Source organism: Sus scrofa, chromosome 1 (genome assembly GCF_054392235.1).
Source record: "Sus scrofa isolate SSC_HxYL_T2T_F1_AM1 chromosome 1, Sscrofa_HxYL_maternal_Yorkshire_Landrace_v2.0, whole genome shotgun sequence".
Lineage (NCBI taxonomy): Eukaryota > Metazoa > Chordata > Mammalia > Artiodactyla > Suidae > Sus > Sus scrofa.
In genome coordinates this window covers 262,225,409-262,250,931 of record NC_139383.1, presented here as the reverse complement: position 1 = coordinate 262,250,931, position 25,523 = coordinate 262,225,409, and the positions used below count along the sequence as shown (strand labels likewise).

General features: G+C 40.1%; 1 protein-coding gene and 1 non-coding gene across 4 annotated transcripts in view; both read left to right on the top strand.

Moving 5' to 3' along the window:
• Positions 1-24,595, top strand: part of SVEP1 (sushi, von Willebrand factor type A, EGF and pentraxin domain containing 1) — a 202,198-nt gene extending 177,603 nt beyond the window's left edge. For all 3 annotated transcript variants that reach the window (XM_003122075.6, XM_084991626.1, XM_084991634.1), the window contains 7 exons: positions 3,298-3,471; positions 5,153-5,329; positions 9,064-9,234; positions 11,048-11,143; positions 13,250-13,345; positions 18,478-18,571; positions 23,215-24,595. In XM_003122075.6, coding sequence (XP_003122123.3) covers positions 3,298-3,471; positions 5,153-5,329; positions 9,064-9,234; positions 11,048-11,143; positions 13,250-13,345; positions 18,478-18,571; positions 23,215-23,236 — 830 coding nt within the window. In that variant the 3' untranslated portion in view covers positions 23,237-24,595. The remainder of the gene's footprint in view (positions 1-3,297; positions 3,472-5,152; positions 5,330-9,063; positions 9,235-11,047; positions 11,144-13,249; positions 13,346-18,477; positions 18,572-23,214) is intronic.
• Positions 18,774-18,876, top strand: LOC146407144 (U6 spliceosomal RNA). The gene has a single exon (XR_014832505.1). It is a non-coding gene; the product is annotated as a U6 spliceosomal RNA (small nuclear RNA).
• Positions 24,596-25,523: the final 928 nt, after the last annotated feature.

The following is a 25,523-nucleotide window of genomic DNA, read 5'->3' as shown; positions in this document are numbered from 1 at the left end:
TGGCCACACTTTTCTTTATCAGTCGTTTTATAATTTAAAAAGTTAACTCCACGAGCTATTTTATAATTTAAAAAGTTAACTCCACGAGCTATATGAAAACTTTCTTTTTTTTTTTTTTTAGGGCCGCACCCGAGGCATATGGAATTTCCCAGGCTGGGGGTCAAATCAGAGCTACTGCTGCCAGCCTACACCACAGCCACAGCAATGCGGAATCTGAGCCACAGCTGCAACCCACACCACAGCTTGTAGCAATGCTGAATCCTTAACCCACTGAACAAGGCCAGGAATTGAACCTGTGTCCCCATGCTATTCGTCAGGTTTGTTACCGCTGAGCCCGAATGGGAACTCCTGTATGAGAACTTTGAATGGGCTTTTATGCCCAAGGGCACCAAACCAATAAAAGAGTGAAAAACTGTCCCAGAGATTAATGATTAAATTAGAATAGAGCACAGGATTGCTGACTCTGGAATGGCAAACATTTTGTTTAGAAACTAGTTAATTATTGAGTTCACTTGCTTTCTTTTTGTGGATTTTTCTCCAAAATAATTATAAATTAGTAGGCTTTAATTATAAATTAAAGGCTCAGAGCTTTTGCCTGAGTAACAGTACTGGGAAATACTGACATCTTCTTAAAATGTCATTGGCATATCTGTTCAATAAATGAACATTCACATTTTTGGTGGAATTTTGTGTAATCTCATTGTACGGGAACAACCAAGTTTTTTTAGCAAGATGTGGGTGAATTCACGTGACTTAATTCCCAGGATCTAGCTCACATGATTCCTCTGCCAATGTCTTTAGATACAATAGTTACAAACCAATCAAAATGGCAAGCTTGAATTTTTTTCTCTTAGAAATGATAGAGGAGTCATAACATTTTCAAACTGGAAGGTGCTGCTTCGATCATCTATTACAGCCCCTTCAGTTCACCCATTAATAGAGGGGAGCAGGGAGAGGGGACGTGAACCACCCAGTGTCAGAAATGAAGTCAGTGACAGAGCTAACACGAGGACACTAGATGCCTGAATTTTTGTTCACTGTTGTTCTAACCATATCTTCTGGAGTAATGAATGAGCTGTTTTTATATGTAATAGGAGTCTTAAGTCTGTTCAGCAACCTTTTATGGCTGAAACTCAAAGAAGAATGTGATTTTTTTCTGAAAAACTTGTGTGTATGTGTGAGTGTGTATCCATGCATAAACATCAAGTCACATCTCAAGTCACAGACAGGCATCATTGGGCATTCCTGATAATAGCATTTTTTAATCTCAGTTAGTCATGATCCAAATATGTATAAATGTATGTGCAGGGAAGGAGAGAGGGGCATGAAGAAGAAACACATAAGTCTCTGATAAGTCACTGCTGTGGTATCAGTAAGGCAATTGCTTCCATTTACAGCAAGTTTAATTCAAACTACAGTGATAATGGTTTGTATAGTTTTGACCTCTGAATTGCAAGATAGTTATAAAATCCTATTATTCTCTGTGGTTTCCTCTCAATTAATAAATAAGTGACACAAGTTCTTTGCAAAAAAAAAAATTTGAAAATATAGAGAAGCCAACAGAATAATTTTAATCCTGTCATTCAGGGCTTAAAAATATTTTGATATATTTTTATTATGTACTTTTATCCTCAGTGTATAAAAAATACAAATATTTCTCGGGGAAAAAAAGTGCTCATTCTGATTAACCTATTATAAGATCCTTATATAATTTAATTATTAAATATATTGATATCTGTATCAGTCAGACTTCAGGGAAGTCTGTTCAAATCAGTAGGATTCCCTAGACCAGAGCTTCTCAAAGTATGGCTCCCAGACCAGCAGCGTCAGTGGTACTTGGGATCTTGTTAGAAATGCAGAATCTTGGGAGTTCCCTTCATGGCTCAGCAGTTAAAAAACCCAACTAGGGTCCATGAGGAGGTAGGTTCAATCCTTGGCCTCGTTTAGTGGGTTAAGGATCCAGTGTTGCCATGAGCTGTGGTGTAGGTTGAATGCGGCCTGCATCCCGCATTGCTGTGGCGGTGGTGTAGGCCGACAGCTACAGCTCCATTGCACCCCTAGCCTGGGAACTTACATATGCCTTAGGCATGGCCCTAAAAAAAAAAAAAAAAAAAAGCTGAGATCTATGGTCCCAATACAGGTAATACTGACCAGGCTGAAAGAAGCCCAAAGAAGCCAGTTAGCATTGAATTCAATGGCTCTCAACTCTCAGTGAGCATTAGGATCATTTGGAAAGCTTCTAAGAAAGTACCAAAAGCTAGACGACCACCCAGAGATTCTGATTCTTTTAGTCTGGTCTGGGGCCCTAGGCATCAAGGCTTCCCAGGGAATCCTATGTACAGTTAGAATTGACCTTCTACTGATGCAGAAGTGAGGGATCTGGACCATATCCGCTGCCTTCACAAAGATAATTAAATCAATACTCAGAATCAGTTTTTAAGATTTTAGGAAAGATGATCCTAGCACATTCCTGTTAACATTTCTCACTGATGCAAAATCATTCTTTAAAACTACATTGAAACTACCCATCAGTTTGTGGAGACCTTAAATCCTTGGAAGCCATTTAAAATGTCTTCTAATTTTCCCCCGAGCTCGTGGTTTCCTGTTCTTAATACTTCACAATTATATTTCACCTTCCAATAATTTTATCTCTTATCTTTCCTTACCAGCAGTATGACCTTGACCGAGTTATTTAATCTCTCTGAGCCTCACTTCAGCAGTGAGATCATCTCAGAGATGTTTTAAGTAAAATTGTAAACTTAGCCAAAATAAACAAACAAAAACAGGACGTGCAGTTAAATTTAAATCAGATTAAAATAGTTTTAAACATAAATATTTTACATGTAATCCTGGGCCTATGCTTATACTAAAATATATTTGTTGTTTTATCTGTTATTCAAATTTAACTGAATGTCCTGTATTTTATCTGGTCCACCTGAGTTTTAAGAAATAAATGTATTAATGTATGCAAGGTTCTTGGCCACTGTAGCAACTGAACAAGTGAGAATTCCTTTATTTAGCCACCTGCTCATCCATACCCTCAGCATGATTAAAACAAAAGGTGACAGTATACATAAAGACACCTGATCCAGTCAATAGGGCAAAATTCCAACCTTTAATTGTCTGCATGTACTCATCCAAAAGTTATTCATGATAGTTTTTTTTCCTCCTTCAGCACGTATCACAAGTAAGCTTAATATCTGCATGTTGCACTGAGTAACTTTAGCAATTATAGCAGAAGAAGGAAAGAGGACTTGGGAGAATCATTTAATATGAGGCTTTTGTTTTTCTTTGTAGAAACCAGGTGTGAAGCTCCACCTGAACTTCTGAATGGAAAAGCTGAAGTTGAAAACAGTACCGCTGGACTCAGCGTGGTCTATTCCTGCAACAGAGGCTACAGCCTTGAAGGGGTGCCTGAGGCCTCCTGCACTGAAAATGAGACTTGGAGCCACCCAGTTCCTCTCTGCAAACGTGTGTGTTGACCTTAGGAGGGGTTTAAATCAGTTTCAGCTTTATAATTAATTCCCCAAGTGTCTAAAACATAGTGGAAACTCTGCTAAGGGAGATTTGCATATCCAAAGTAAATATTGTGGGATATTTTTTAATGTTGACTGTGTTATATAAAATATCCTGTCTGAGAATCACCTTTCATCACATTCCTTGGATAATTACAAGTCCAAGGCACTCACAGAAAATGCAGCATAATGAAAAAAAAATTGACATAAATGTATAATGAAATTGGGGATGATGAAAGAAAATATATTTAACATGCAATATTAATATAAAAAAGTATATGTAAGTATAGTAAATAGAGGACAATTAATTATAACCTCTGGAATGAAGACAGTATTCTCAAGCAGAGTGTAAATTCAGAGAACTCTGGTTATTGTTTGAAGTGTTAGAATGCAGTAATCGAGTCTTCAGAATGCAGATGATGCCCGTCTCACTCACAAAGACTTCTTTTGTGGCCATTGAAAATTAGAAACACTGAAATTGCTTGAAATCTGTGTTGATATGTGCATTACACAATTACAGCAAGAAGTCCTTGCACTATTATCATTTCCTGTCTTTCCTTCAGACCTGTAGAAAAGAATTCATATTTATCAGTAAGCCTGGCAAACTCTGCAACTCAAGTTCTGATATTCTGTTTATAATGATGTGGGTCTAACCTTATGTCCAGCCCACTTAGAAATGGCCGGTGTTGCTCTGGTTTATATTTCTGAAGGATGTTCAGTGAAAGAAAGTCCAATGAGAGTGAAATGAGTCATTCTATATTCTTAATGTTCTTCGAATATGAAGGGAATATTTGATTTCTTGATTTCTAGCATGCCTTTGGTTTCCCCACTGAAGGACCATAATTTGAGACAAATATTTAATTTGCCATCTTAGAATTTTAGGACCATGCATTAGTGGTTGAATAGCTTTGTGAATAGCTTGGTGTTTTCAGATCTTATCTGATATTTATCCTGACAGATAATTTCATGTGGCTACAAAACAAATCTGTGAATATTTTGAACAATTGAATAAATACACACACACACACACACACACACACACACACACACACACACACACAGCCATGGCACATGGAAGCTCCCTGGCCAGGGATTGAATCTGAGCCATAGCCACGACCTGCACCACAGCTTCGACCTGCACCGCAGCAACACCAGATCCTTTAACCCACTGGACTGGGCCAGTGATCAAAACTAGAGCCACTGCAGTCAAATTCTTAACCCGCTGCACCACAGTGGGAACTCCTGAAGTTCTTTTTTTACCTTAAAGAGCTGCACCCACAGCATATGAAAGTTCCCAGGCAAGGGGTCAAATCAGAGCTACAGCTGCCTGCCTACACCACAGCCATAGCAATGCCAGATCCGAGCTGCATCTGTGACCTACACCACAGCTCATGGCAACGCTGGATCCTTAACCCACTGAGTGAGGCCAGGGATCGAACCCATGTCTTCATGGATACTAGTCGGGTTCGTTACCACTGAGCCACGATGGGAACTCCAGGGTACTCCTGCAGTTCTATATTTTTCAGCCTCATATTATCATCACTGAGAACCCTTCTCCTGCAGAGTTCATGCTTTGCCTTCAAAGAAATAAACTCAGAGGGAAAATATCAATAAGCATTTCCTTTTCTTTTTAACAGCAAATCCGTGCCCTGTCCCTTTTGTGATCCCTGAGAATGCTCTGCTTTCTGAAAAGGAGTTTTATGTTGATCAGAACGTGTCGATCAAGTGTAGGGAAGGGTTCCTGCTCCAGGGTCAAAGCATCATTACCTGCCGCCCCGACGAGACGTGGACGCAGACGAGTGCCAAATGTGAAAGTAAGCTGACATGTGGAATCCACTTAATTTCATGAGTGTAGAATATTTTCTTATCTTTGATTATTTTCAAGCAGGTAACTTAACTATAGGTGTTTGTTTTTTTTTTTTTAAATATAGGTATTTAGATCTCTGTCTTATCATGGTTATCAGCTTCTGTGTTGCTACTTAAAAAATTTTTTTAAAGATTTGTGAATTCCAAGCATAAAAAGAAAAAACATTTCCCAAACTAGGCTAGAACCTACCTGACCAGAATTTACTGAACAGATTTTCAAAATGTACTCTCTAAGAGTGGGCAAGATATTCAATCTAAACTACACATTTTTCTCCACAGTATCAGAGTCCCTAAACTAATGCTTGAAGTAGAGTAGATGTGCAGTGTTGGGTTAGTTTCAGGTGTACAGCAAAGTGATTCCGTTACCCATATCTATATCTATTATTTTTCAGATTATTTTCCATTATAGGTTATCACATGATATGGAGTGTAGGTCCCTGTGCTATTTTATGTATGGCAATGTGTCTCTGCCAATCCCAAACTCCTAATTTATCCCCCCCTTGGGTAACCATAAGTTTGTTTTCTAAATCCGTGAGTCTTTCTGATTTTTAAATAAGTTCATTTGTGTTATTTTATTTTATTTTTTATTTATTTATTTTTTTGTCTTTTGTCTTTTTAGGGCCTCACCCACAGCATATGGAGGTTCCCAGGCTTGGGGTCTAATCAGAGGTTTTGCTTCCAGCCTATGCCACAGCCACAGCAATGCCAGATCTGAGCCGTGTTTGCGACCTACACCATAGCTCATGGCAACGCCGGATCCATAACCCACTGTGCGAGGCCAGGGATTGAACCCTCAACCTCACGGTTCCTAGTCGGATTTGTTTCTGCTGTGCCACGATGGGAACTCCTGTATCATTTTTTTTTTTTTTGATTCCACCTGCAAGTGTTATCATATGGTATTTGTCTTTGACTTAACTTCACTTAGTATAATCATCTCCAGGTCCATCCATGTTGCCACAAATGGCATTATTTCCTTTGCTCTTGATATCTAATAATACACTTAAAGCATCTCTCCTACTCAATATCCTGTTCTCCTTTATGGTCCAGGCCAATTCCTCTGCAGCACTCAACTAACAAATATTCATTGCGTCTAACTAGATGCAAGGTATTGAGATACCTTATTATACAGTATAAAAATATATTATGTCTTCAGGGACTTTCCTCCTCAGAACATTTGCACTCCAATTAATGAGATAAAAAATGTGCATATGAAAGCCATGGGAAATTCTGAAATCTGACGGTACCTGGATTTGAAGTCTACCTTCAAAACTTTCTAATGCTAAACTTATGCTAGTGCCCAAACTTCTCTGAACTTTGGAGTTCTCATTTGCTAATAGCACCACTAATTCCTATCTTAGAGGTTTGTATTAAAGAACAAATGAATAGATAGATATATAGTTGCAATATCTCCTAATAGGTAGAGTTGTACAATAGCCCTAGGTCCCTGAATTTTTAGTTAGCAGCACACTGAAGCATTGGAATTTTGATTTTACTTCTGGAAAGTATGTACCATAATTTTAGCAAGGCTTTGAAACCTACCCCTAGTGAAGTGGGAAGAACTAAGTAAGTATAAGCCTTGACTGTCTGGTCTCATTGGAAGCCACCGGCCTGAGCAAAAGCAGGCCAAGTGGCCTGATTCTGCCCACATATCCCCACACTGGTCTTGGCTCCCAGAGACGTACGAGTCAGAGCACTGGAAGCAAGAACAAGGAGAGACATGCACTTATTACAAATGTTCCTTCATTGCATGCTTAATTATTCCTCAATATTCTTGAGAAGATCAGGGGTTGCCTAGGAGAGGAGACAGTTTCCATGGTTATTTGTTATCCTCAACCCCTCTTTTGCATTTTCTATTAGACAGGAAGTCTTTGAGAACAAATACTCTTCCTGAGGGACCCGAACAGGCACCTTCCTCATCTTTTTCACCTCATCCTAATATCTGTCACTACAAATCAGGGATTAAAAGTTAGTATGCATGAGAATCTCCCGGGGAGAGTATGTAAGATGCAGACTCAGAAACAAGCAAGCCTAGAAGTTTACATCCTTAATAGGAAGCAAGGCTGACTCCCACATAGTTGGCCTGGAATCCATGCTTTGGTAACCTCTTCTATGAACCAACCATCATCACCCTTTTCACAGGCTGGTCCCCCACCTGGAAACAAGAGACCCCTGATTCACTCAAGCTTTAGCATCTGGTCCAAAGGCCGGTCGCTGCTATTCATACCATGACAATCCTAGGCTTAACTAGTTACATTCACCTCTACACTATGGCATCTGGGCCTCTAATACAGCTCTTTTTAAGCCGTATGACAGTATTCTTTTGTCTGTCCTCACCCATTTGTCTGAGCAAAGGCACAGCATTTTCTTCATATGTTTATTTTCCGTTTCCAGTACATAGTAGGCATTAATACAGATTTGTTATCTGATGGATTGAATGCCTACTTTTAACAACCTTAGAAGGAAAAGAAAACTCAGAAGAGTCAGAGAAAATGATCATCCCCTCTGGCAAGTCTGTAATATTTTGACCACAAAGTGACATTTTTTGAGGCCAGTTCATGAAGGCTCATCCAGAAGTTAGCTTTATACAAACCGGATACTGCTGGGAGTCCTGACTCCAATCCAGTCCTTGTCTTGTGAAGCACCACAGAACGACTCTATCTAGTTTATTCTTGTAAAAATTTCTCAAAGCAAAATGAATTGCAAAAAAATTTTATGTAAATATTCAGGACATGCACTTTTAAAAGAGAAGTTTAACCTTCAGTCTTACACATTCCAAAGGAAGAAAGTCATTGCTTCCGAGTCTTAAAGAGGGGGCAATAACATGAAACCTTGAATTTCAGAAACCTCAGCAAGCTGTGTAAATTGAACATCCTCAAGCTAGCGGCAATAGTCATTCATTTACTCATTTTTCCAGTATGTATCAAGAGCCCACTGTATGCCAAGCACTGTCCTAGGCACTCGTGAAATAGCCATGCTGGAATCTGCAGTAGCAGTTCATGAATCTTCACTCTGAAAGGATAGACTCTGAATAATCCCCATGCTGCTTGTCATCTTATTTGATCAGCATCCATCATTAAAATTCTCTTGCAGTTCTTTTGGTGGTATAAGAAAACAAGATTTCTTTTTCTCTTTTTTTTATTTTTTTAGGGCCACACTCGCGACAGATGGAAGTTCCCAGGCTGGGAGTCTATAGCCACCAGCCTACACCACAGCCACAGCAACCCAGCATCCAAGCAGCAAATGTGACCTACACCACAGATCATGGCAATGCCAGATCCTTAACCCACTGATGGAGGCCAGGGATCGAAACGGTGTCCTCATGGATACTAGTCAGGGTCGTTACCACTGAGCCACAATGGGAACTTCTGAAAGCAAGACTTCTTGACTATAAAATAGCTCCACTTTAACATGTGAGTCAGAAGATAAAATCTTTGTTCTTATACAGCTAATACTTCTAGACAGCAGCAGATGATGCTTTTAGTTTCCAGTGTTTTTTAGATATTATGTAGGGAAAAGGGTTACCTTTATGTATTTTATCTTTCGTCTTTAATTCAGTCTTAGAGGTGAGACTGTCTTCTCTCCCATCCACTGGCTGGGTTAGTAGTATACCAGGAGCTTAATGTTTTTTGGGTTTTTTGTTTGGTTGGTTTTATTTGTTTGTTTGTGTTTACTTTTGCTATAGAAATCTCATGTGGTCCACCAACTCACGTGGAAAATGCGATTGCCCGAGGCGTACATTATCAGTATGGGGACATGATCACCTACTCATGTTACAGTGGATACATGTTGGAGGGCTCCCTAAGGAGTGTTTGCCTAGAGAATGGAACCTGGACATCACCTCCTGTCTGCAGAGGTAAGGAACTATTTGAATGGTTAGTTCTTAGTGAAGCTGTAGGAAAATGTATATGGAAGTCTAATATGGCCAAGAACTTGTATATATGCTATTTTATTTTTCCTTGGTTTTCAGTTTTCTTTTAACATCTGCGTCATTTTCCTTAACCCTGTGGCTTTGGATTTTGAAAGAGAAATAAAATCCAACCTAGGGATGACTATGACGAGCTCAGGAGGGACACAGACTAGGCTGAGTAGCTCTGATGATTTTGGAGAGACAGCAGTGCATGTTGGCTTGACGGAAGATCTTAAGTCTCTGCTCAGGAAGTGGACCTTGTAGAGGCTAAAAGCTAAATTACCCTGATTCTTGCCCCTTGTTGAAAGCAAGAATGTTTCAAGGAGGCAAAGACTGTAAAGACGGGTATGACGTTTATTGTCAGAAACCCAGTACAATGTGTGGGAGAGCACACAGAGAGGTCGTCTATTTATCTAAGGCAGAAGCAAAGCAGTAATACACACCCAAAGAAGTGTGGGTGCTGCGGGAGTCCCCCTGAATGAGGAGTGCCAGGGAGGTGACTTGAATCATTTATATAGAACAGTTCTTCTGGGTCTTTGTTTTCCTTTGGCCAATTATCTTGTTTTATCTTTCACACCTGTCCAGACACAGGGCCCTTCCCTGATCTGCATGCCTGTCTTTTGGCCAAGATGGATTCCAAAGTGAGGCATTGTGGGAAGGTTATCTAGACTGATTACAGCCTGGCACCCTCTCCCTTTCTGGCCCAGAGGGGTCTCTCTGCACTTGTTACCCTGGGGTCTCCCGAACCCTGAGAATAGGAAGTATGTGACCTCTCGGTCTTTTGCCCAAGCAGGGCTTAGCCCCTCTTTTCATTCTGCCATTACCATTGCTTAACAAGTTTATAGAATAGCAGTTATTCACTTTGTGCCTGTTGTTGTTTCTATCTTGAAGTGTAGACAGGGGAATGGTTCTAAATGTTTGTCCTGGAGCCTATCTACCTCCTGCCTCAGGAAATGTTAACAAGAGGCCAGTTGTAAATGTCTATCCTGGAGCCCATCTATCTCCTGCATCATAGAGGCTGTCAAAGTTTTAGTAATTTGGGGATTTGGGACAGAAGGGAGGGAGCAAAGTGGTTTATATAAATAGCTGCTGAGCATCAAAGGCCTCCTTTGGAAAGGAATTTTCAAATCTTCTGGGAGGGGTATTTCTCTGGGTCCAAATCAAATGAGACTATCTTTTATATAAACCACTTTGTTCCCTCCTGCCCCGAATCCCTAAATTACTAAATTTTTGATAGTCTCAGAACTACCCAAACTTGTTTATGTCCCTTCTCAGTCCCTCATGTTCATCCCCAACCAAATCTTGGGATGGGGTTTTGTTTCTCTCCCTTAACATGCAATTCAGGGAAATACTATGAAATGTGAATGAACATTTCTATTTTCTGACATCCACCCTTCTCTAATTTCCTACATTTCTTTTTTTTTTTTTTTTTTTTTTTTTTTGTCTTTTGTCTTTTTGTTGTTGTTGTTGTTGTTGTTGCTATTTCTTGGGCCGCTCCCGCGGCATATGGAGGTTCCCAGGCTAGGGGTCGAATCGGAGCTGTAGCCACCGGCCTATGCCAGAGCCACAACAACGCGGGATCCGAGCCGCGTCTGCAACCTACACCACAGCTCATGGCAACGCCGGATCGTTAACCCACTGAGCAAGGGTAGGGACCGAACCCGCAACCTCATGGCTCCTAGTCGGATTCGTTAACCACTGTGCCATGACGGGAACTCCTAATTTCCTACATTTCTGATGCATCCTGCTTGTTTTCCAGCTGTCTGTCGATTCCCGTGTCAGAATGGAGGTATCTGCCAACGCCCCAATGCTTGTTTCTGTCCAGACGGCTGGATGGGGCGTCTCTGCGAAGAGCGTGAGTCTGTTCTCAGATCTTACTTTGAGTCCCAGTGGTTTTCCTGGAAGCTGCCAAATCATGGTTGCTACCAGGAACTGGCTTTATTAATGGCAGGCATTCACTCATTAAATCCTGTAGCAGACCAGACAGAGTCTTTAAGGCTGATCTAAGTATGTCAATTAGCTGCAGAAGATCTAGAGTATTAGTGACCTTGAAAATACAGTTATCAAGATCCATTCAAAGCCATTCCACCCGCCTCCTGACACAAGTTTCCAGAAACATTCTTGGGAAGGAGCTTGTCATAGAAGGTTTCCCATCTTTGGTCTCCTTCATCTCAAGACCATTTATGTTCTCTGCCAGTCATTGCTGCAGTTAACATAAATTCATGGCATTGCATAACACTGTACTCTGCAGGTAAGACTTAGCGCCCACCATTCATTAAGGGTAGTTCTTCCCAATTAAGGAAATAAGGAAAGTCGGTATTCCTATATCTACACAATGTTTGCTAAATTAATGTAGAATTTCAATCCTCATGAAAATGCATTTAAATTTGGACTTCCAGGAGAATGTAATTAAGTGATCTTAATTTTTTACTGTCTTAAATATGTTTCTTTTTCTTTTTTTTTTTTTTTTGTCTCTTTGAGGCTACACATGCAGCATATGGAGGTTCCCAAGCTTAGGGGTCATATCAGAGTTATAGCTGCTAGCCTACACCACAGCCAAACACCAGATCCGAGCCGCGTCTGCGACCTACACCACACGCCAGATCCTTAACCCACTGAACAAGGCAGGGGCTCCAGCCTGTGTCCGCATGGATGCTAGTCAGATTTGTTTCTGCTGAGCCATGACGGGAACTCCTAAATTATTTTTCAATATCTATATCTATATATATATATAGATATATACACACACACATTGTGTATATATATTTATATGTATGTATTATATATACATATCTATGTATATATGGATTAAATGGTTTCATATTTCATTGGGAGTATATAAATCACAAGTCATTAATGTGATGGCCATGGATTTATATGTTTTTCCTAAGGCCAGGCATTTTATAAGAGATTCTAAAACTTTTTTAAGTGCGACTACTGCAAGTAATCTGGAAAGGAAAATATACGATGAAAATAAATCTAGGCTGCTAACAACTCTAGTGTTCTCATAGTTGTTCAGGAAGAAGAGAATCTCATTTTTCCTTTCTCTTCTCCCTAATCCTCCCTTCCCACTAAGGGCTTCCACACAAGACCTGCTGTCAGGCTAAGGGACCACCAACTCAGGGACTATTTACCCTGGGCTAACAGCAGACCCGGCTTAATTCACTGAACATGTGTCTGTTCTGCATTAAGCCAAGGCTTCCCAAGCTTCACTGTGCACACAAACCATCTGGGAGAGGTTAAATGCAGATTCTGATTCAGTAGGTCTGGGTCCAGACCAGAGTCTGCATTTCTAGCTAAGTCCTATGTAATACCAATGCTTTGGGTTTGAGAACCGTGCTTTGAGCACCAAGCCAGTAGACAATCTCATTCGTTATAAACAGACTATGCCTCTTTGCAGAGCTCAGTAACTTCTAGTAGGAGAAATGATTGCCTTGGAGGGTATAGTGGAGGCCTGATTCAGTCACCATCAGGCCTCAGCTCCAAGGAAATACAGGGTGAGTCATCCTATCACTACTAACGTATTGCCAACAGCAGCCCACAGAAGAGCTCTGCTCACTCCCATCTTCCCATTTCATTCAAGACGCTAAGAGAACCTCCAAGCAGCCAAGCCCTCTTAGAGCACTTTATGTAATTTGTAATGGAAATTTGAAACAGTAATAAATGGAGAACATTCTGGTTATTCTGTGGAGAGAAAGCAAAGCACTTAGCTTAGGTTCGATCGAGGTGTGTCCTCTCGGAAAGAGTGCACTTGGCTTTCAAGTCATTACATCAGGCTCGGGGTCAAGACTGGCTTTCCCAATTGTGTTTTCCCAATGATACTGATTAATAAACACGACACATACAGGGAGATTATCTATTGGGTTATCCAAGGTTTTACTCCTCCTAGAAAATGTTCTTTGAACACCCGAACATAGTTGAGCACGTGTTTTGATCAAATCCTTTTCCATCTCCTTTCTAGCCATCTGCATCCTTCCCTGTCTGAACGGCGGTCGCTGTGTGGCCCCTTATCAGTGTGACTGCCCACTTGGCTGGACAGGGTCCCGCTGTCATACAGGTAGGCCTCCTCTTATCGTTTGTTTTCTGGGTGATTTGGCTTGATGAAGCTCTAGAGGACACTTAACAAGTGTGACTCAGCTTCAGAGGGGTATCTGAGTTTTTCAGAAATTCCCCAAGATTGTCTCTTGAATGGGGATCTCAAAGCTGAACCCTCGGCTGCCTCAGAGGCACCTCTGGGGGTTATGTGACAAAACAGAGCATCTGAGCCGACTCCACTGTCAACCGCCTTTGTGCCATTGGCTCTGTTTTTGTTTTTGTTTTTTGTCTTTTTTGCCTTTTCTAGGGCCGCTACCGCCTGCCTACACCAGAGCCATAGCAATGTGGAATCCGAGCCGTGTCTGTGACCTACACCACAGCTCACGGCAACGCCGGATCCTTAACCCGCTGAGCAAGGCCAGGGATAGAACCCGCAACCTCATGGTTCCTAGTCAGATTCATTAACCACTGCACCATGACAGGAACTCTGCCATTGGCTCTGTTTTGCAGAACATAGAGAAGACATAGTGCAGTAGTTCAGAAGAATATTTATTTTAATCTCTATGAAGTGAAATCATGGTACTATTTAGAAAGATCAAGGCTCTAAATAAATATAAGTTAAAGTGAAAGAAAACTATCAGAGATTTGGCTCCTTATCATGGAAGATGGTAACAAACTGTTGTTGATTGATTGATGACAAACATGTCCCCTTAGCATCCTCGCCTAACTCAAATACAGCATTTATCCCACTGTACTTGGGTATCTGTTTAATTACTTGATTATTGATCTTTTCCTGCCTGCACTAGATTATATGCCACCTGAGGGCAGGGTTATTTCTTTGTGATCTTTATATTCTCAGTACCTGGCATAGTGCCCGCATGTGATAGATTTTACAGTAATTATCTAATAAGTCAGTTTAAAATGATAAATTTTTATCTTTTCAATGTCCTGTTTCAGGAACTATTAAAACAATAGAGCTTTTAGATTTATTTAGTGTTAACTCTGACACTCCACTATTCCCCCTGTAAACAGTAGTTACACCCCTTCCCCCTGGGGTAAGAGGTGAAAAAGAATGGGCTTCCTGACGCCAGGGCTTGTCATGAGCTCCAAGAGTGGAATGACCATGTAATTTAGCCTCCAAACTGGGACATTTCTAAAAATGAAAAGGGGCGCTATTAGTAAGTCAGCCAGGGAAATGGGAATGAATGTTTAAAAAGGCAAAATCCACGTGCAGTCACCACACATAAAGCCAAAAGTGAGCCATCTATGAGCACAGGAAAGGAAAACTATACCAGAGGCTGAATTTAATGCTTTCACTTGAAACTCTTAAAGCAATCTCTTTGGTTTTTCTTTATAACAAATCAACTTTGATATTTATCAATATCGAGTATTTATCAATTTCATACTTCTCATGCCCACAAAATTGAACTTTCCTGAAAACCAGCCATGCCCTTTCCTAGGTATCACACCATGCTTCCAGAAGGAGACATCCTGGGCTCTCCCTCCCCTTCATCTGATGTTACCAGCATCAGCACTCCTTCTGTTCCTTCCTGAACAGTGTCTCTGGCATCCTACTCTATCCCCAGTGCTAGTAAAAGATCTCTTCTTTGGATCATGGCCAGACTGTACTACTTGACCTTCCTATCTCTACTTCTAAAATAGCACCATTACACACTGCCATGGGCAAGTCTTCACCCTGTTTAAGAAACTAAAACTGGGAATTCCCGTTGTGGTGCAGAAGAAATGAATCCGACTAGCAACCATGAGGTTGTGCATTCATAGCAACCATGAGGTTGTGCGTTCAATCCCTGGCCCCAATCAGCGAGTCAAGGATCTGGTGTTGCAGACGTGGCTCAGATCTCAGATCTGGCATCTCTGTGTCTGTGGTGTAGGCTGGCAGCTGTAGCTCCAATTCAACCCCTAGCCTGGGAACTTCCATATGTTGTGGGTGTGGCCCTAAAAAGAAAAAAAAAAAAAAAAGAACCTAAAACTTGTCACCTGTTGTCCCCACATCCAATTCAGATTCTTCCAACTCCCGAGGTGCTACCTAGACGGGGGTCAGCACACCTCATACACCTTGTTTCCCATCCTACCAGTCACATCCTGTCCTTTGCAGTGGCTTCCTCTCTCTGTTCACACTGGACTCAACCTCCAAAACCCTGTCTAAATTTCCTCTTTTCCCTAAACTTGCTCTATACCACAATCATCTATTTTTTAACATTCCATTTCTATAGATATTACACAGTTAGATAGAACTCTGACATTTAGAGCCCAATTGATCTGATCTATTTGCATTTCTTCTTCTTAGCTCCCTAACACATTAAGCTCCTTCATGACATGAGCCATATAGTCTTTCCTTTTTCCACCTTGCAGCAGCTACCTGAACACATACACCCACTAAGTTTTAAACATACAAAAGTATGTTAATAAAACAGGGATTCCTGCCCTCCAGAATCCAGTCTAGAAAAGGAAAAGGGATGCAGAATGGCCTATAAGTAGGTGACTGGGGTAACTGAATTTGCTAAAAAGATAACACTTAAGATGAGTAAACTGCCCAAGGGTAGACATTCAGAAAAGTCTTCGTAAGCAGAGAATCAGTGGAAGAGCAAGAGATGTCACCAGGAGATTATTCTAGCCAAAGGCATGGAAGTGTAACAAGGATGTGATCAGCAAAGCAGAGCTGAGACCATAGAGGAAATGTAGGGGTGTGACTGGAAAAGAAGCTGTAAAGGCAGGCAGAGCCGGATTAGGAAGCACGTTGCATGCCAAATTCAAGATGCTGGCTTATGTCTTCTGAGCCATGGAAAACACTCTAGGGTTTCAAGCAGGAAAATCATGTGATCAGATTTTCTTATAGAAAAATGATTTTGGCAGCAGTTTGAAGAAGGGCAGAAAACAAAACAAAATAGGGAGGCTCATTAGCGAGTTATCAAGTAAAATTGGCAAGACGTAATGAAGTCTAGAGAAACAATAACCCAAAAGGATGGATTTGAGAGAAGTTAGGGAGATGAATCAACACTATTGGGTTATAGATTTATTGTGGGAGTAAAGGTTTGAGGAGAGTCAAGACTGATGTTTCCAGGTCGGGCTCCTGAATGGAAGGGAGTGCCCTATACTGAGATGGAGAACCTAAGAGGAATGGGTTTGAAGGTTTAGGCAAAGAGTGAGGTACGGATGTGCTGAGTTTGAGTGTCCAGTGGAACCTACAAGGGCGAGGTCTGAGGGGCAATTGGCTGCTGGTTTAGCTTCCCAGAAGATACATTTAGATTGAAGATAGAGATCCATCAGTCCTCATGGGAAGACATTTCGGGGGTTGGGGGAGGAGGATAAGTCTGCCCAGAAGACACATAGCATGAGTAAGTGGCCAAGAATGGAATACTGGGGCCACCCACGTTACAGGCAAGGAGGAAGGCTTTTAAACAGAGAGGTGAAAATAATAATAAAAAAAAATCTGTTAGTACAGATAGGTACTCCTAAATCATGCTCTTGCAAAGGAATAATGTTTTTTCGCTCAATAAATTTTATTGTATTTATAGTAGTACAAAGATCATCACGGGATCTATATATTAGCAAGCAGAATCAACGGAGAGTTAGTTGTGGATTATTGGGTTTTACTTTTGCTCTTTTTAATCCTGCTTTATTTCCTGATTTCCTTCCTGTTATATTTCAAATACGAGCATTCTGTTGGTCTGCTGGTCAAGAAAGCTCCCCAAGGGCAAAGGCTGGTGTTTGCTTTCTTGTCCTTTCTCTTTCAGTCCTGGCCAAATGCCTGGATTGCTGGCATTTTTCCCATATCTTATGCATGGGTGACTCAAGAAGTGACATTTACTTATATCTCACTGCAGATGAGATTTTCATCTGGGGAGGCCTGCCTATCTGTGCTCTAATGAAGCTGAAATAATGACTGAAAATGTTTCTCATTTCCAGCTTTCTTCTGAGAGGCATTTTATTCTCTCTTTGATACATTAAACTGACTGGTATTAGGGCTTTATCAGTTTTTAGCAACCTTAGGTTTTTGGTGGGTTTTTTGTTTTTATGTCCACCCCCACAGCATATAGAATTTCCTGGGCCAGGAACTGAATCTGAGCCACAGCTGTATCAATGTTGGATCTTAAACTCACTGCTCTGGGCTGGGGATGGAACCCACACCTTTGCAACGACCTAAGCTGCTACAGTTGGATTCTTAACCCACTGTGCCACAGCGGGAACTCCTTTTTTATGGTAGATTTTTTAACAACTAGATTGATGCAGGAGTTCCTGTTGTGGCTCAGTGGAAATGAATCTGACTAGTATTCATGAGGACGCATGTTCAATCCCTGGCCTCGCTCAGCAGGTTAAGGATCTGGCGTTGCCATGAGCTGTGGTGTAGGTTTCAGACACAGCTCAGATTTGGCATTGCTGTGGCGTAGGCCAGCAGCTACAGCTCCAATTTGACCAGTTGTCTGGGAACCTCCATATACTGTGAGTGTGGCTATAAAAAAAAATAAATAAAAAAGTAGATTAATTCAGATGAAGAGTTTGGCTCATGAGAAAGATGTCTGAATAGTAAATCTCTGAGTGTTCACTCATGGTTTCATCTTTGGCTAATTTTTAACTCTACTCCAGGTTCTGTAATTCCAACTAAATTTGGTAATGGCCATGATATACCTTTCCTAGGAAGCACAAAGTGCTTTTGAATCATCTGTTATGCTAGACAATTTATGTGCCTGATTTATTGTCCTAAGAGTTGATGTCTGATGTAATGATTCCATCAGTCATAGAGTTCAATGCTGGTTCCCTTAAGAGATTTATAGTCTCATTGAGCATATGAATAATTTATAGTTCAGAAGAGTATGTGTCAGATCAGTTGCATAAACAAAAAGATTAAGGGAGAGAGAAATCAGTGGACTTGGAGTTATCAGCAAAGGTTTCAGTATAGGTAGACTTTAACCTGGGACTTAAATATGAAAAATGACTCACTTGGAAGGGAAAAGGGAGGTGGTACCACGTAATGACACGAAGTCGAGCTAAGTGGCAGAAATGCAGAATACCTTCCATGAAGTATGGTAGTGGCTAGAGCAGAAAGCAGAGTCATGTCTTCCTTTGCACGCCTTCATGGGCATCTTCAGATTTGCTCAGTGTTCATTAAATAAATGCATGCATTTTTCATCCCAGCTGTTTGCCAGTCTCCCTGCTTAAATGGTGGAAAATGCGTAAGACCAAACCGATGCCATTGTCTCTCAGCTTGGACAGGACATGACTGTTCCAGGTAAGACAACCCCAAACTGCTATTAATCTATAACATAAAAAGGCTGAAATTCAAGCGAAGTTGTCTCAAGAGCCAGAAGGTATCTCTAGTTTGAATATAAGCATTTTCTACCCCAAAATATCCATTTTGAGATACTCTCTAAACCTGAACTAAAGCCAATGCAAGGAAATACTAGTTAAGGTTTGACAAATAAAACAATCTTGTGTTCACTTTGGCAGCACATATACTAAAATTGGACAATACAGAGATTAGCATAGCTCCTGCACGAGGATGACATACAAACTTATGAGACATTCTGTATTTTTCCACAAAAAAAGAGAAAAAAGCATTAATTAAATAAATGAACTGCCTTCTTGAAGACGATTGCATCCTTCATATGCAAGGCTGCTAGTGAATAATAAACTCAGTAGGTTTTCTTGATGTTCATTTGCTTTCCTGATTACAGTAAAAAGTAGTATTGAAATTGATGAAAAAGTGTATATTTTTGAAGACAAAATTTTTGTTTCATTTTTTTTACTGTATAGTCAGTAATTAATGGACTACAAGAAAATTTATGGGAAAATGTGCTCTGGTAATTAGTTGCTCATTTCTTTTTTTGGCCATTTCTTGGGCTGCTCTTGTGCATATGGAGGTTCCCAGGCTAGGGGTCTAATCAGAGCTGTTGCCGCAGGCCTTCACCAGAGCCACAGCAACATGGGATCCGATCCACGTCTGCGACCTACACCACAGCTCACAGCAACGCCGGATCCTTAACCCACTGAGCAGGGCCAGGGATCAAACCTGCAACCTCATGGTTCCTAGTCATATTCGTTAACCACTGCGCCACAACGGGAACTCCTGGTTGCTCATTTCTAACTGGATCAATATCACGGTCAAGAAAAGATTATCACAAAAATAAATCAATGGAAAAAATAGCTTAAAATAATTTAAACTTTTTTATAGAGGTATAACTAACGTACAACGTTGTTGCATTCAAGTGTAAAACATAATGACTCAATAATTGTATATATATGGCCCAGTGATCACCACAATAAGTCACCATACGTAGTTACAAATTTTGTGTGTGTGATAACTTTTAAGATTTACTCTTTTAGGGAGTTCCCATTGTGGCTCAGTGGTAGCAAATCCAACTAGTTTCCATGAGGGCGTGGGTTCAATCCCTGGCCTCACTCAGTGAGTTAAGGATCTCTTGTTGACGTGAGCTATGGTGTAGGTCTCAGGCTCAGATCCCACATTTCTGTGGCTGTGGCATAGGCTGGCAGCTACAGCTCTGTTTTGACTCCTGGTCTGGGAACTTCCACACGCTGTGGGTGTAGCCCTAAGAAAGACAAGAAAAAAAAATTTACTCTTTTAGCAGCTTTCAAATGTGCAATAGAGTATTGTTTATAATTGCCATGTTCTATATTACATCCCCATGACCTATTTATAACTGGAAGCTTGTACCTTTTGATTCTTTTCAACCTTTTAATGCACCCCCACCTCTGGCAACCACAAGCCTTTCTCTGTTAAGTTTGGTTTTGGCTTCGTTTTTAGAGAGATCATACGATATTTATCTTTCTTTGTCTGACTCATTTCACTTTGCATAATGCCCTCAAGGACCATCCATGTTGTCACATTCTTTGTATGGCTGAATAATATTCCATTGCGTGTGTGTGTGTGTGTGTGTGTGTGTTTCTTTGTCCATTCATCCATCAGTGGATGCTTAGTTTGTTTCCATGTCTTGGCTATTGTAAATAATGAAATGAACATGAGGGTGCAGATATTTCTTTGGAGTTAGTGTTTTCATTTTCTTTGCAGAAATACCCAGAAGTGGAATTGCTAACATGTATAGTAGTTTTACTTTAAATATTTTGAGGGCCCCTCTTGCTGTTTTCCTAGTGGCTGAACCAATTTACAGAGCCCAAGACTTTTATCTACATCCTCAACAACTCTTGATATTTCTTGCCCTTTTGATAATGGCTATTCTAACAGATGTGAGAGGACATCTCATTATGATTTTAATTTGCATTTCCTGATAATTCACTAATCATGTTGAACATTTTTTCATGTACCTACCCATTGGCCTTCTGTAGCCTTCTGTGCAAAAATGTCTCTTCAGATCCTTTAGCCATGCTTTAATCAGATGGTTTTTTTTTGTTGTTGAGTTGTATAAGTTTTTTTATATATTTCAGATAGTAGCACCTAACCAAATACATGGTTTGCAAATGTTTTCTCCCATTTGGTAGATTTTTTTTTTTTTTTTCATTTTGCTGAAGCTATCCTCTGTCGTGCAGAAGCTTTTTAGTTTGAAGGAATCCAACTTGTTTACTTTTCCTTTTGTTGGCCTTTGCTCTTGGTGTCAAATCCAAAAAATCATTGCCCAGGCTGATATCAAGGAGCCTACCACCTGTGCTTTCTTCTAGGAGTTTATGGCTTCAAGTCTTACACTGAAGTCTTGAGTTAATTTTTTATATCATATAAAATAGTGGTCTAGTTTCATTCTTTCACACATAGCTGTCCAATTTTCCCAGTACCATTTATTGAAGAGACCATCCTTTGCCAATTGTGTATTTTTGGCTCCGCTGTCATAAATTAATTGACCATAAATGTGTGGATTTATTTCTCAGTTCTCTATTTGCTTGATCTGTGGGTCTGTTTTCATGCTAATAATGTACCATTTCAATTACATATTGCATCATGCCATTGATAAAATATTTTCAATGTTAAAGCATTGTCCTCACAAATTTTGCAATGTTGAAATATTACCAGCTCCATTTTAAAACTTTCAATATACATTATTGTATTACATCATTTATATTTATATTATGTACATTTACTTCCATGTTATTGGAATCATTAAACCCAAATGGATATTTCTGTATTCATTTTAAAAAGTTGGAAATCCAGTTAAAAGAGGGCTTTTATTTTTCTATCTCCTTTTATTTCATTTTTATTGGAATATCAAAGTCAATCTGCAAAGACAATCTATTTAAATACAAACATAATTAACAACAAAAAAAAATCTGCCTCATGCCAGTGAATTTCTTCATATCATCTCCAGTATATGCCAGAGGGGAAAAAAACTGAACACGAAAGAACAAACCCGGATTGTACAAGCATATTTAGAAGTTTCCAAGAGAAAGATGATAGTTTTACCTGAGAGCAGAGTTGAAAGAAATTGAGAAAATGACACTCAAACTGCAGAGAATTTCTGGTAAAAAAGAAAGCAAAAAAATAAATAAAAAGATAGAAAAGATTAAAGGACCAAGAATGGCAATGACTCAAAAAAAGTCTAGATTTTTTTATGAAGAAAGTTGATAAAGGAATCAAAAAAAATTTATGGCAAATCATAAAAACCTGAGAGGCATTTACATTCAAGCAAAGGTAAGCCCAGAGGAACAGGCAGCCACCACCCTGTCCTTAGACTGTGATGGATTTTTCTAGAAGACCAGTATTTAATTAGTTAGGACTCTCTTACTGCAGCCCTAACTGGCTTAAGCAAAGAAAGGAATTTGTTATCGTAACAGAGGGCCCTTGTATGGACCCCAAATACATGGGTTGGCTCAATGTCAGGACAACCAGACTGAGAACTTGAAAGCCATCTGAAGCCTCTCCACCTCCCATCTCACTTCCTCTCTCCAGCATCTTCTCCATCCTCTGTCTTGCTGCAGAGTGGTTTCCTCTGCTGTTGAGTTCATATGAGAGAACAGAACTGCTTGCAGCTCCCACATTTTACATGTCACACCATGGGGTCCACAAAAATAGTGTACTGACTCAGTTTAAAAATCCAGGAGGAGAACTCACTCATCCAGACTGATTCAAGGGCCCACATGGATTAGTCAACGGTGATCCATAATAGGTTGGATTGTGTTATACCAACGTGAAAAGTCACTTTGCTAAAACTTTCACCTAACCTTTGTGTAAAGGATGGAGGAGTCTGGCAATTCCCAGAAGAAAGAAAGGTGGAGTATATAATTCCCTGAAATGGAAGAAGGAGAAAGCTTTTCTGAGAAAACAGTAAATGTTTACAGATAGCTTTTATTTCCTTCTCTCCCACAAGATGGAGTGCCTTAAAGACTATCTCCTTCAAACTTAGTACAGACACAAAAACTGATGCTCAATAAGTGCTGGTTGACAGAGCAAATACCCGACCATCTGAGACGGCTAGTGGAGAAAGACCGTGCGGCATTCATTAAATCCCTCAACCTGTAGCCTTCTCTACTGATGAATAAGTCTGACCTGGTATTATTCCCAGAGTTTTCAATCCTCAAGAAAGAGACTTTGTCCTCTCTGATGTCTGTGTGCAGAAAATTGATCCTCTACAAATGCCATAAATGAAAAACCATTGGATGGTTCATTCTGTAAGAGACCTTTAAGGTCACGAAGTCTTACAGATGAGCAGATTATCAGACAGGAGATAAGTGACAGAGCCAGGACTGAAACTCAGGTATGCTTATTCTCAGGTTTTTTTCATACACTAGCACTTTTTCTCCTTGCCCCTTTATTCTCTCAAGAAATGACCACCCCCAATCTCATCCATCTAAACATCACAGGTGATGCCCAGGTGTCTGTGACTTTTAACCCCATTTTGAAATCAGCCCCCAAACACTGGTTCCCCTTCCAGTTCAGTCTCTTCTGTTAAATCTCTTTGTTTTTTGTTCCAGGAAAAGGAGGACTGGGTTTTAACCACTGCACAATCAACCAGCTCTTCTAAAAGCAGGCTCATCTCTTCCTGGTAGTCCTGGACATGCTGGAACTTCTACAAAGACATTCCAACACGGTGCTGGGTCTTGTTTTAATCAACTGGTTACTTTGTGGTCACCTTTTTATTTTGTGTTGTATTTTTTTCTTTCTTGTGACATACTTTCTTACATGTTTCCATTTTTACACATGCCTGTATTTTCTATATAAAAATATATTAAATAGATGCTGCTCCACTCTCACAAAATGTACATACTCTGCTGTCTGTTGGGAAAGTTCCTGGTACACATTTTTATTCAGTTACTCTCAGTGGTTTTTCAATTAAAATATATTTTGCTACTAAATAATGTTTTGCTGGATAGTGCCATTTTGTGAGGTAGTCAGGGAATGATGAAGAGGATTAATGATCTGTGCCACTAGCATATTTGGGGATTACATGCAGTGTACTGAGAAATTACGGTAAAGGAGAGCCTTCATGCTAGTCCTATCTTCTCTGCAATATATGTAACAATGAAGGTTTCCTTTTATGTAATCAGAAAGTAACTATTGGACCTACTACTCTCCACACAAAATGCTGTTCTGGTGCTGAGGGTAGCCTAGCTAATTCTTTCCCCAATATTTGGAAAGCGAGAGGCATCCACTTTAGTGGATGGGGGAAAAAAGCATAATGACCATCGTTCAAATGATACAGTGCTCCCTTCCTTCTCACAGTGGGAGTAAGAAATGTAAGAACTGGAAGATTGACACAAGGCCCATTTCTGGGTCATAATCCCACAACTCACTGCTTTGGGAGAGAGGAGATAGGAATAAGAGGACAGAGAAAGGGAAGGAAGAAGGCACATTTCCAGAACTGTGCTCCTGGTGCCACCTGAAAAAAAAGAATTGAGTTGGCCCAAAGCAAAACAGAGCTGCCTCTCAATCCCCACCATTTCATGAATCTCCATCATTGTCCTACTGAGATAAAAACTTGCTCAGACTACCGGGGGGAGGTGGGGGGGCAGAACGCTCTATTTTGTTTAAAAATCACAATCAACTCACCTCCATCCTTTGGGAGAACTGCTTCCACAGAGGGCATGGGATGAGTTGTAACATGATGGAGAGATGCAGGAATGATGAAAAAGATCTTGATTGTCCTTGTGGTTCTCCTCACTGCCTTACACTCCCCAGACATTGACTCCTCCTCCTGCTTTCTCCCGACATTCACTCTCTTGACCAATCTTCCATGCTTATGAGTATTCCTTTTATTTAATTTATACCCCATCAACCTCCAAACTATGTTGGCTTTTGTCATTTATAATCATAAACTATAAAATAAAGCTCAAAATCTAAATAATAAAAGAAAAATAGCAGTATTTTTTTTTTTGTCTGCACCTGTGGCATGAGGCAGTTCCCAGGCCAAGAATCAAATGTGAATCACACCTGTGACCTACACCACAGCTACAGTAATGCAGGATTCTTAACCCACTGCACTGAGTGAGGGATTGAACCTAATATCTCAGCAGCAACCTGAGCTGCTGCAGAGACAAGGCCAGCTCCTTAACCCGCTGCACCATAGTGGGAACTCCAGTACCAGAAATTTTAAGCTAAGGAAAGCGACTGCAATTGAAAACAAAACTCAGTTCTGAAACTCAGTTCTGAAGGTATACCAACTGTATAGAATTTGTATTGGATTATTTTAAATAGATTTAAAGATCTACAACTTCAGAGTAAGTCAAATTAGTTGTGTTGTGCAGACAGAACAAGGAAATAAAGCACCATGGAAGTGACATTTGCAAATGATATGAAGGTCCGTATGTCTCAAAATGTGATTCACAGAGTACTAATACTAAAAGTAGTTGAATTTTTTTATGTTATTGAAGTGTATTTGACTTACAATGTTGTGTTAATTTCTGGCAAAATGACTCAGTTTCATATTCTTTTCCATTACGGTTTATGAATATAGTTCCCTGTGCTATACAGTAGGACCATGTTTTTTTATCCATTCTATATATAATAGTTTGTCTCTGCTAAACCCAGACTCCCAATCCATCCATCCCCTACCCAGTTCCCCCTTGGCAACCACAACTCTGTTCTCTGTGAATCTTATTTCATAGATAAATTCATTTGTGTCATATTTTAGATTCCATATACAAGTCATGTCATATGGTATTTGTTTTTTTCCTTTATTACACTATTATTTCACTTATTACGAGAATCTCTAGTTGCATCCATGTTGCTGCAAATGGCATATTTTGTTCCTTTTATGGCTGAGTAATAATCCATTGTATAGATG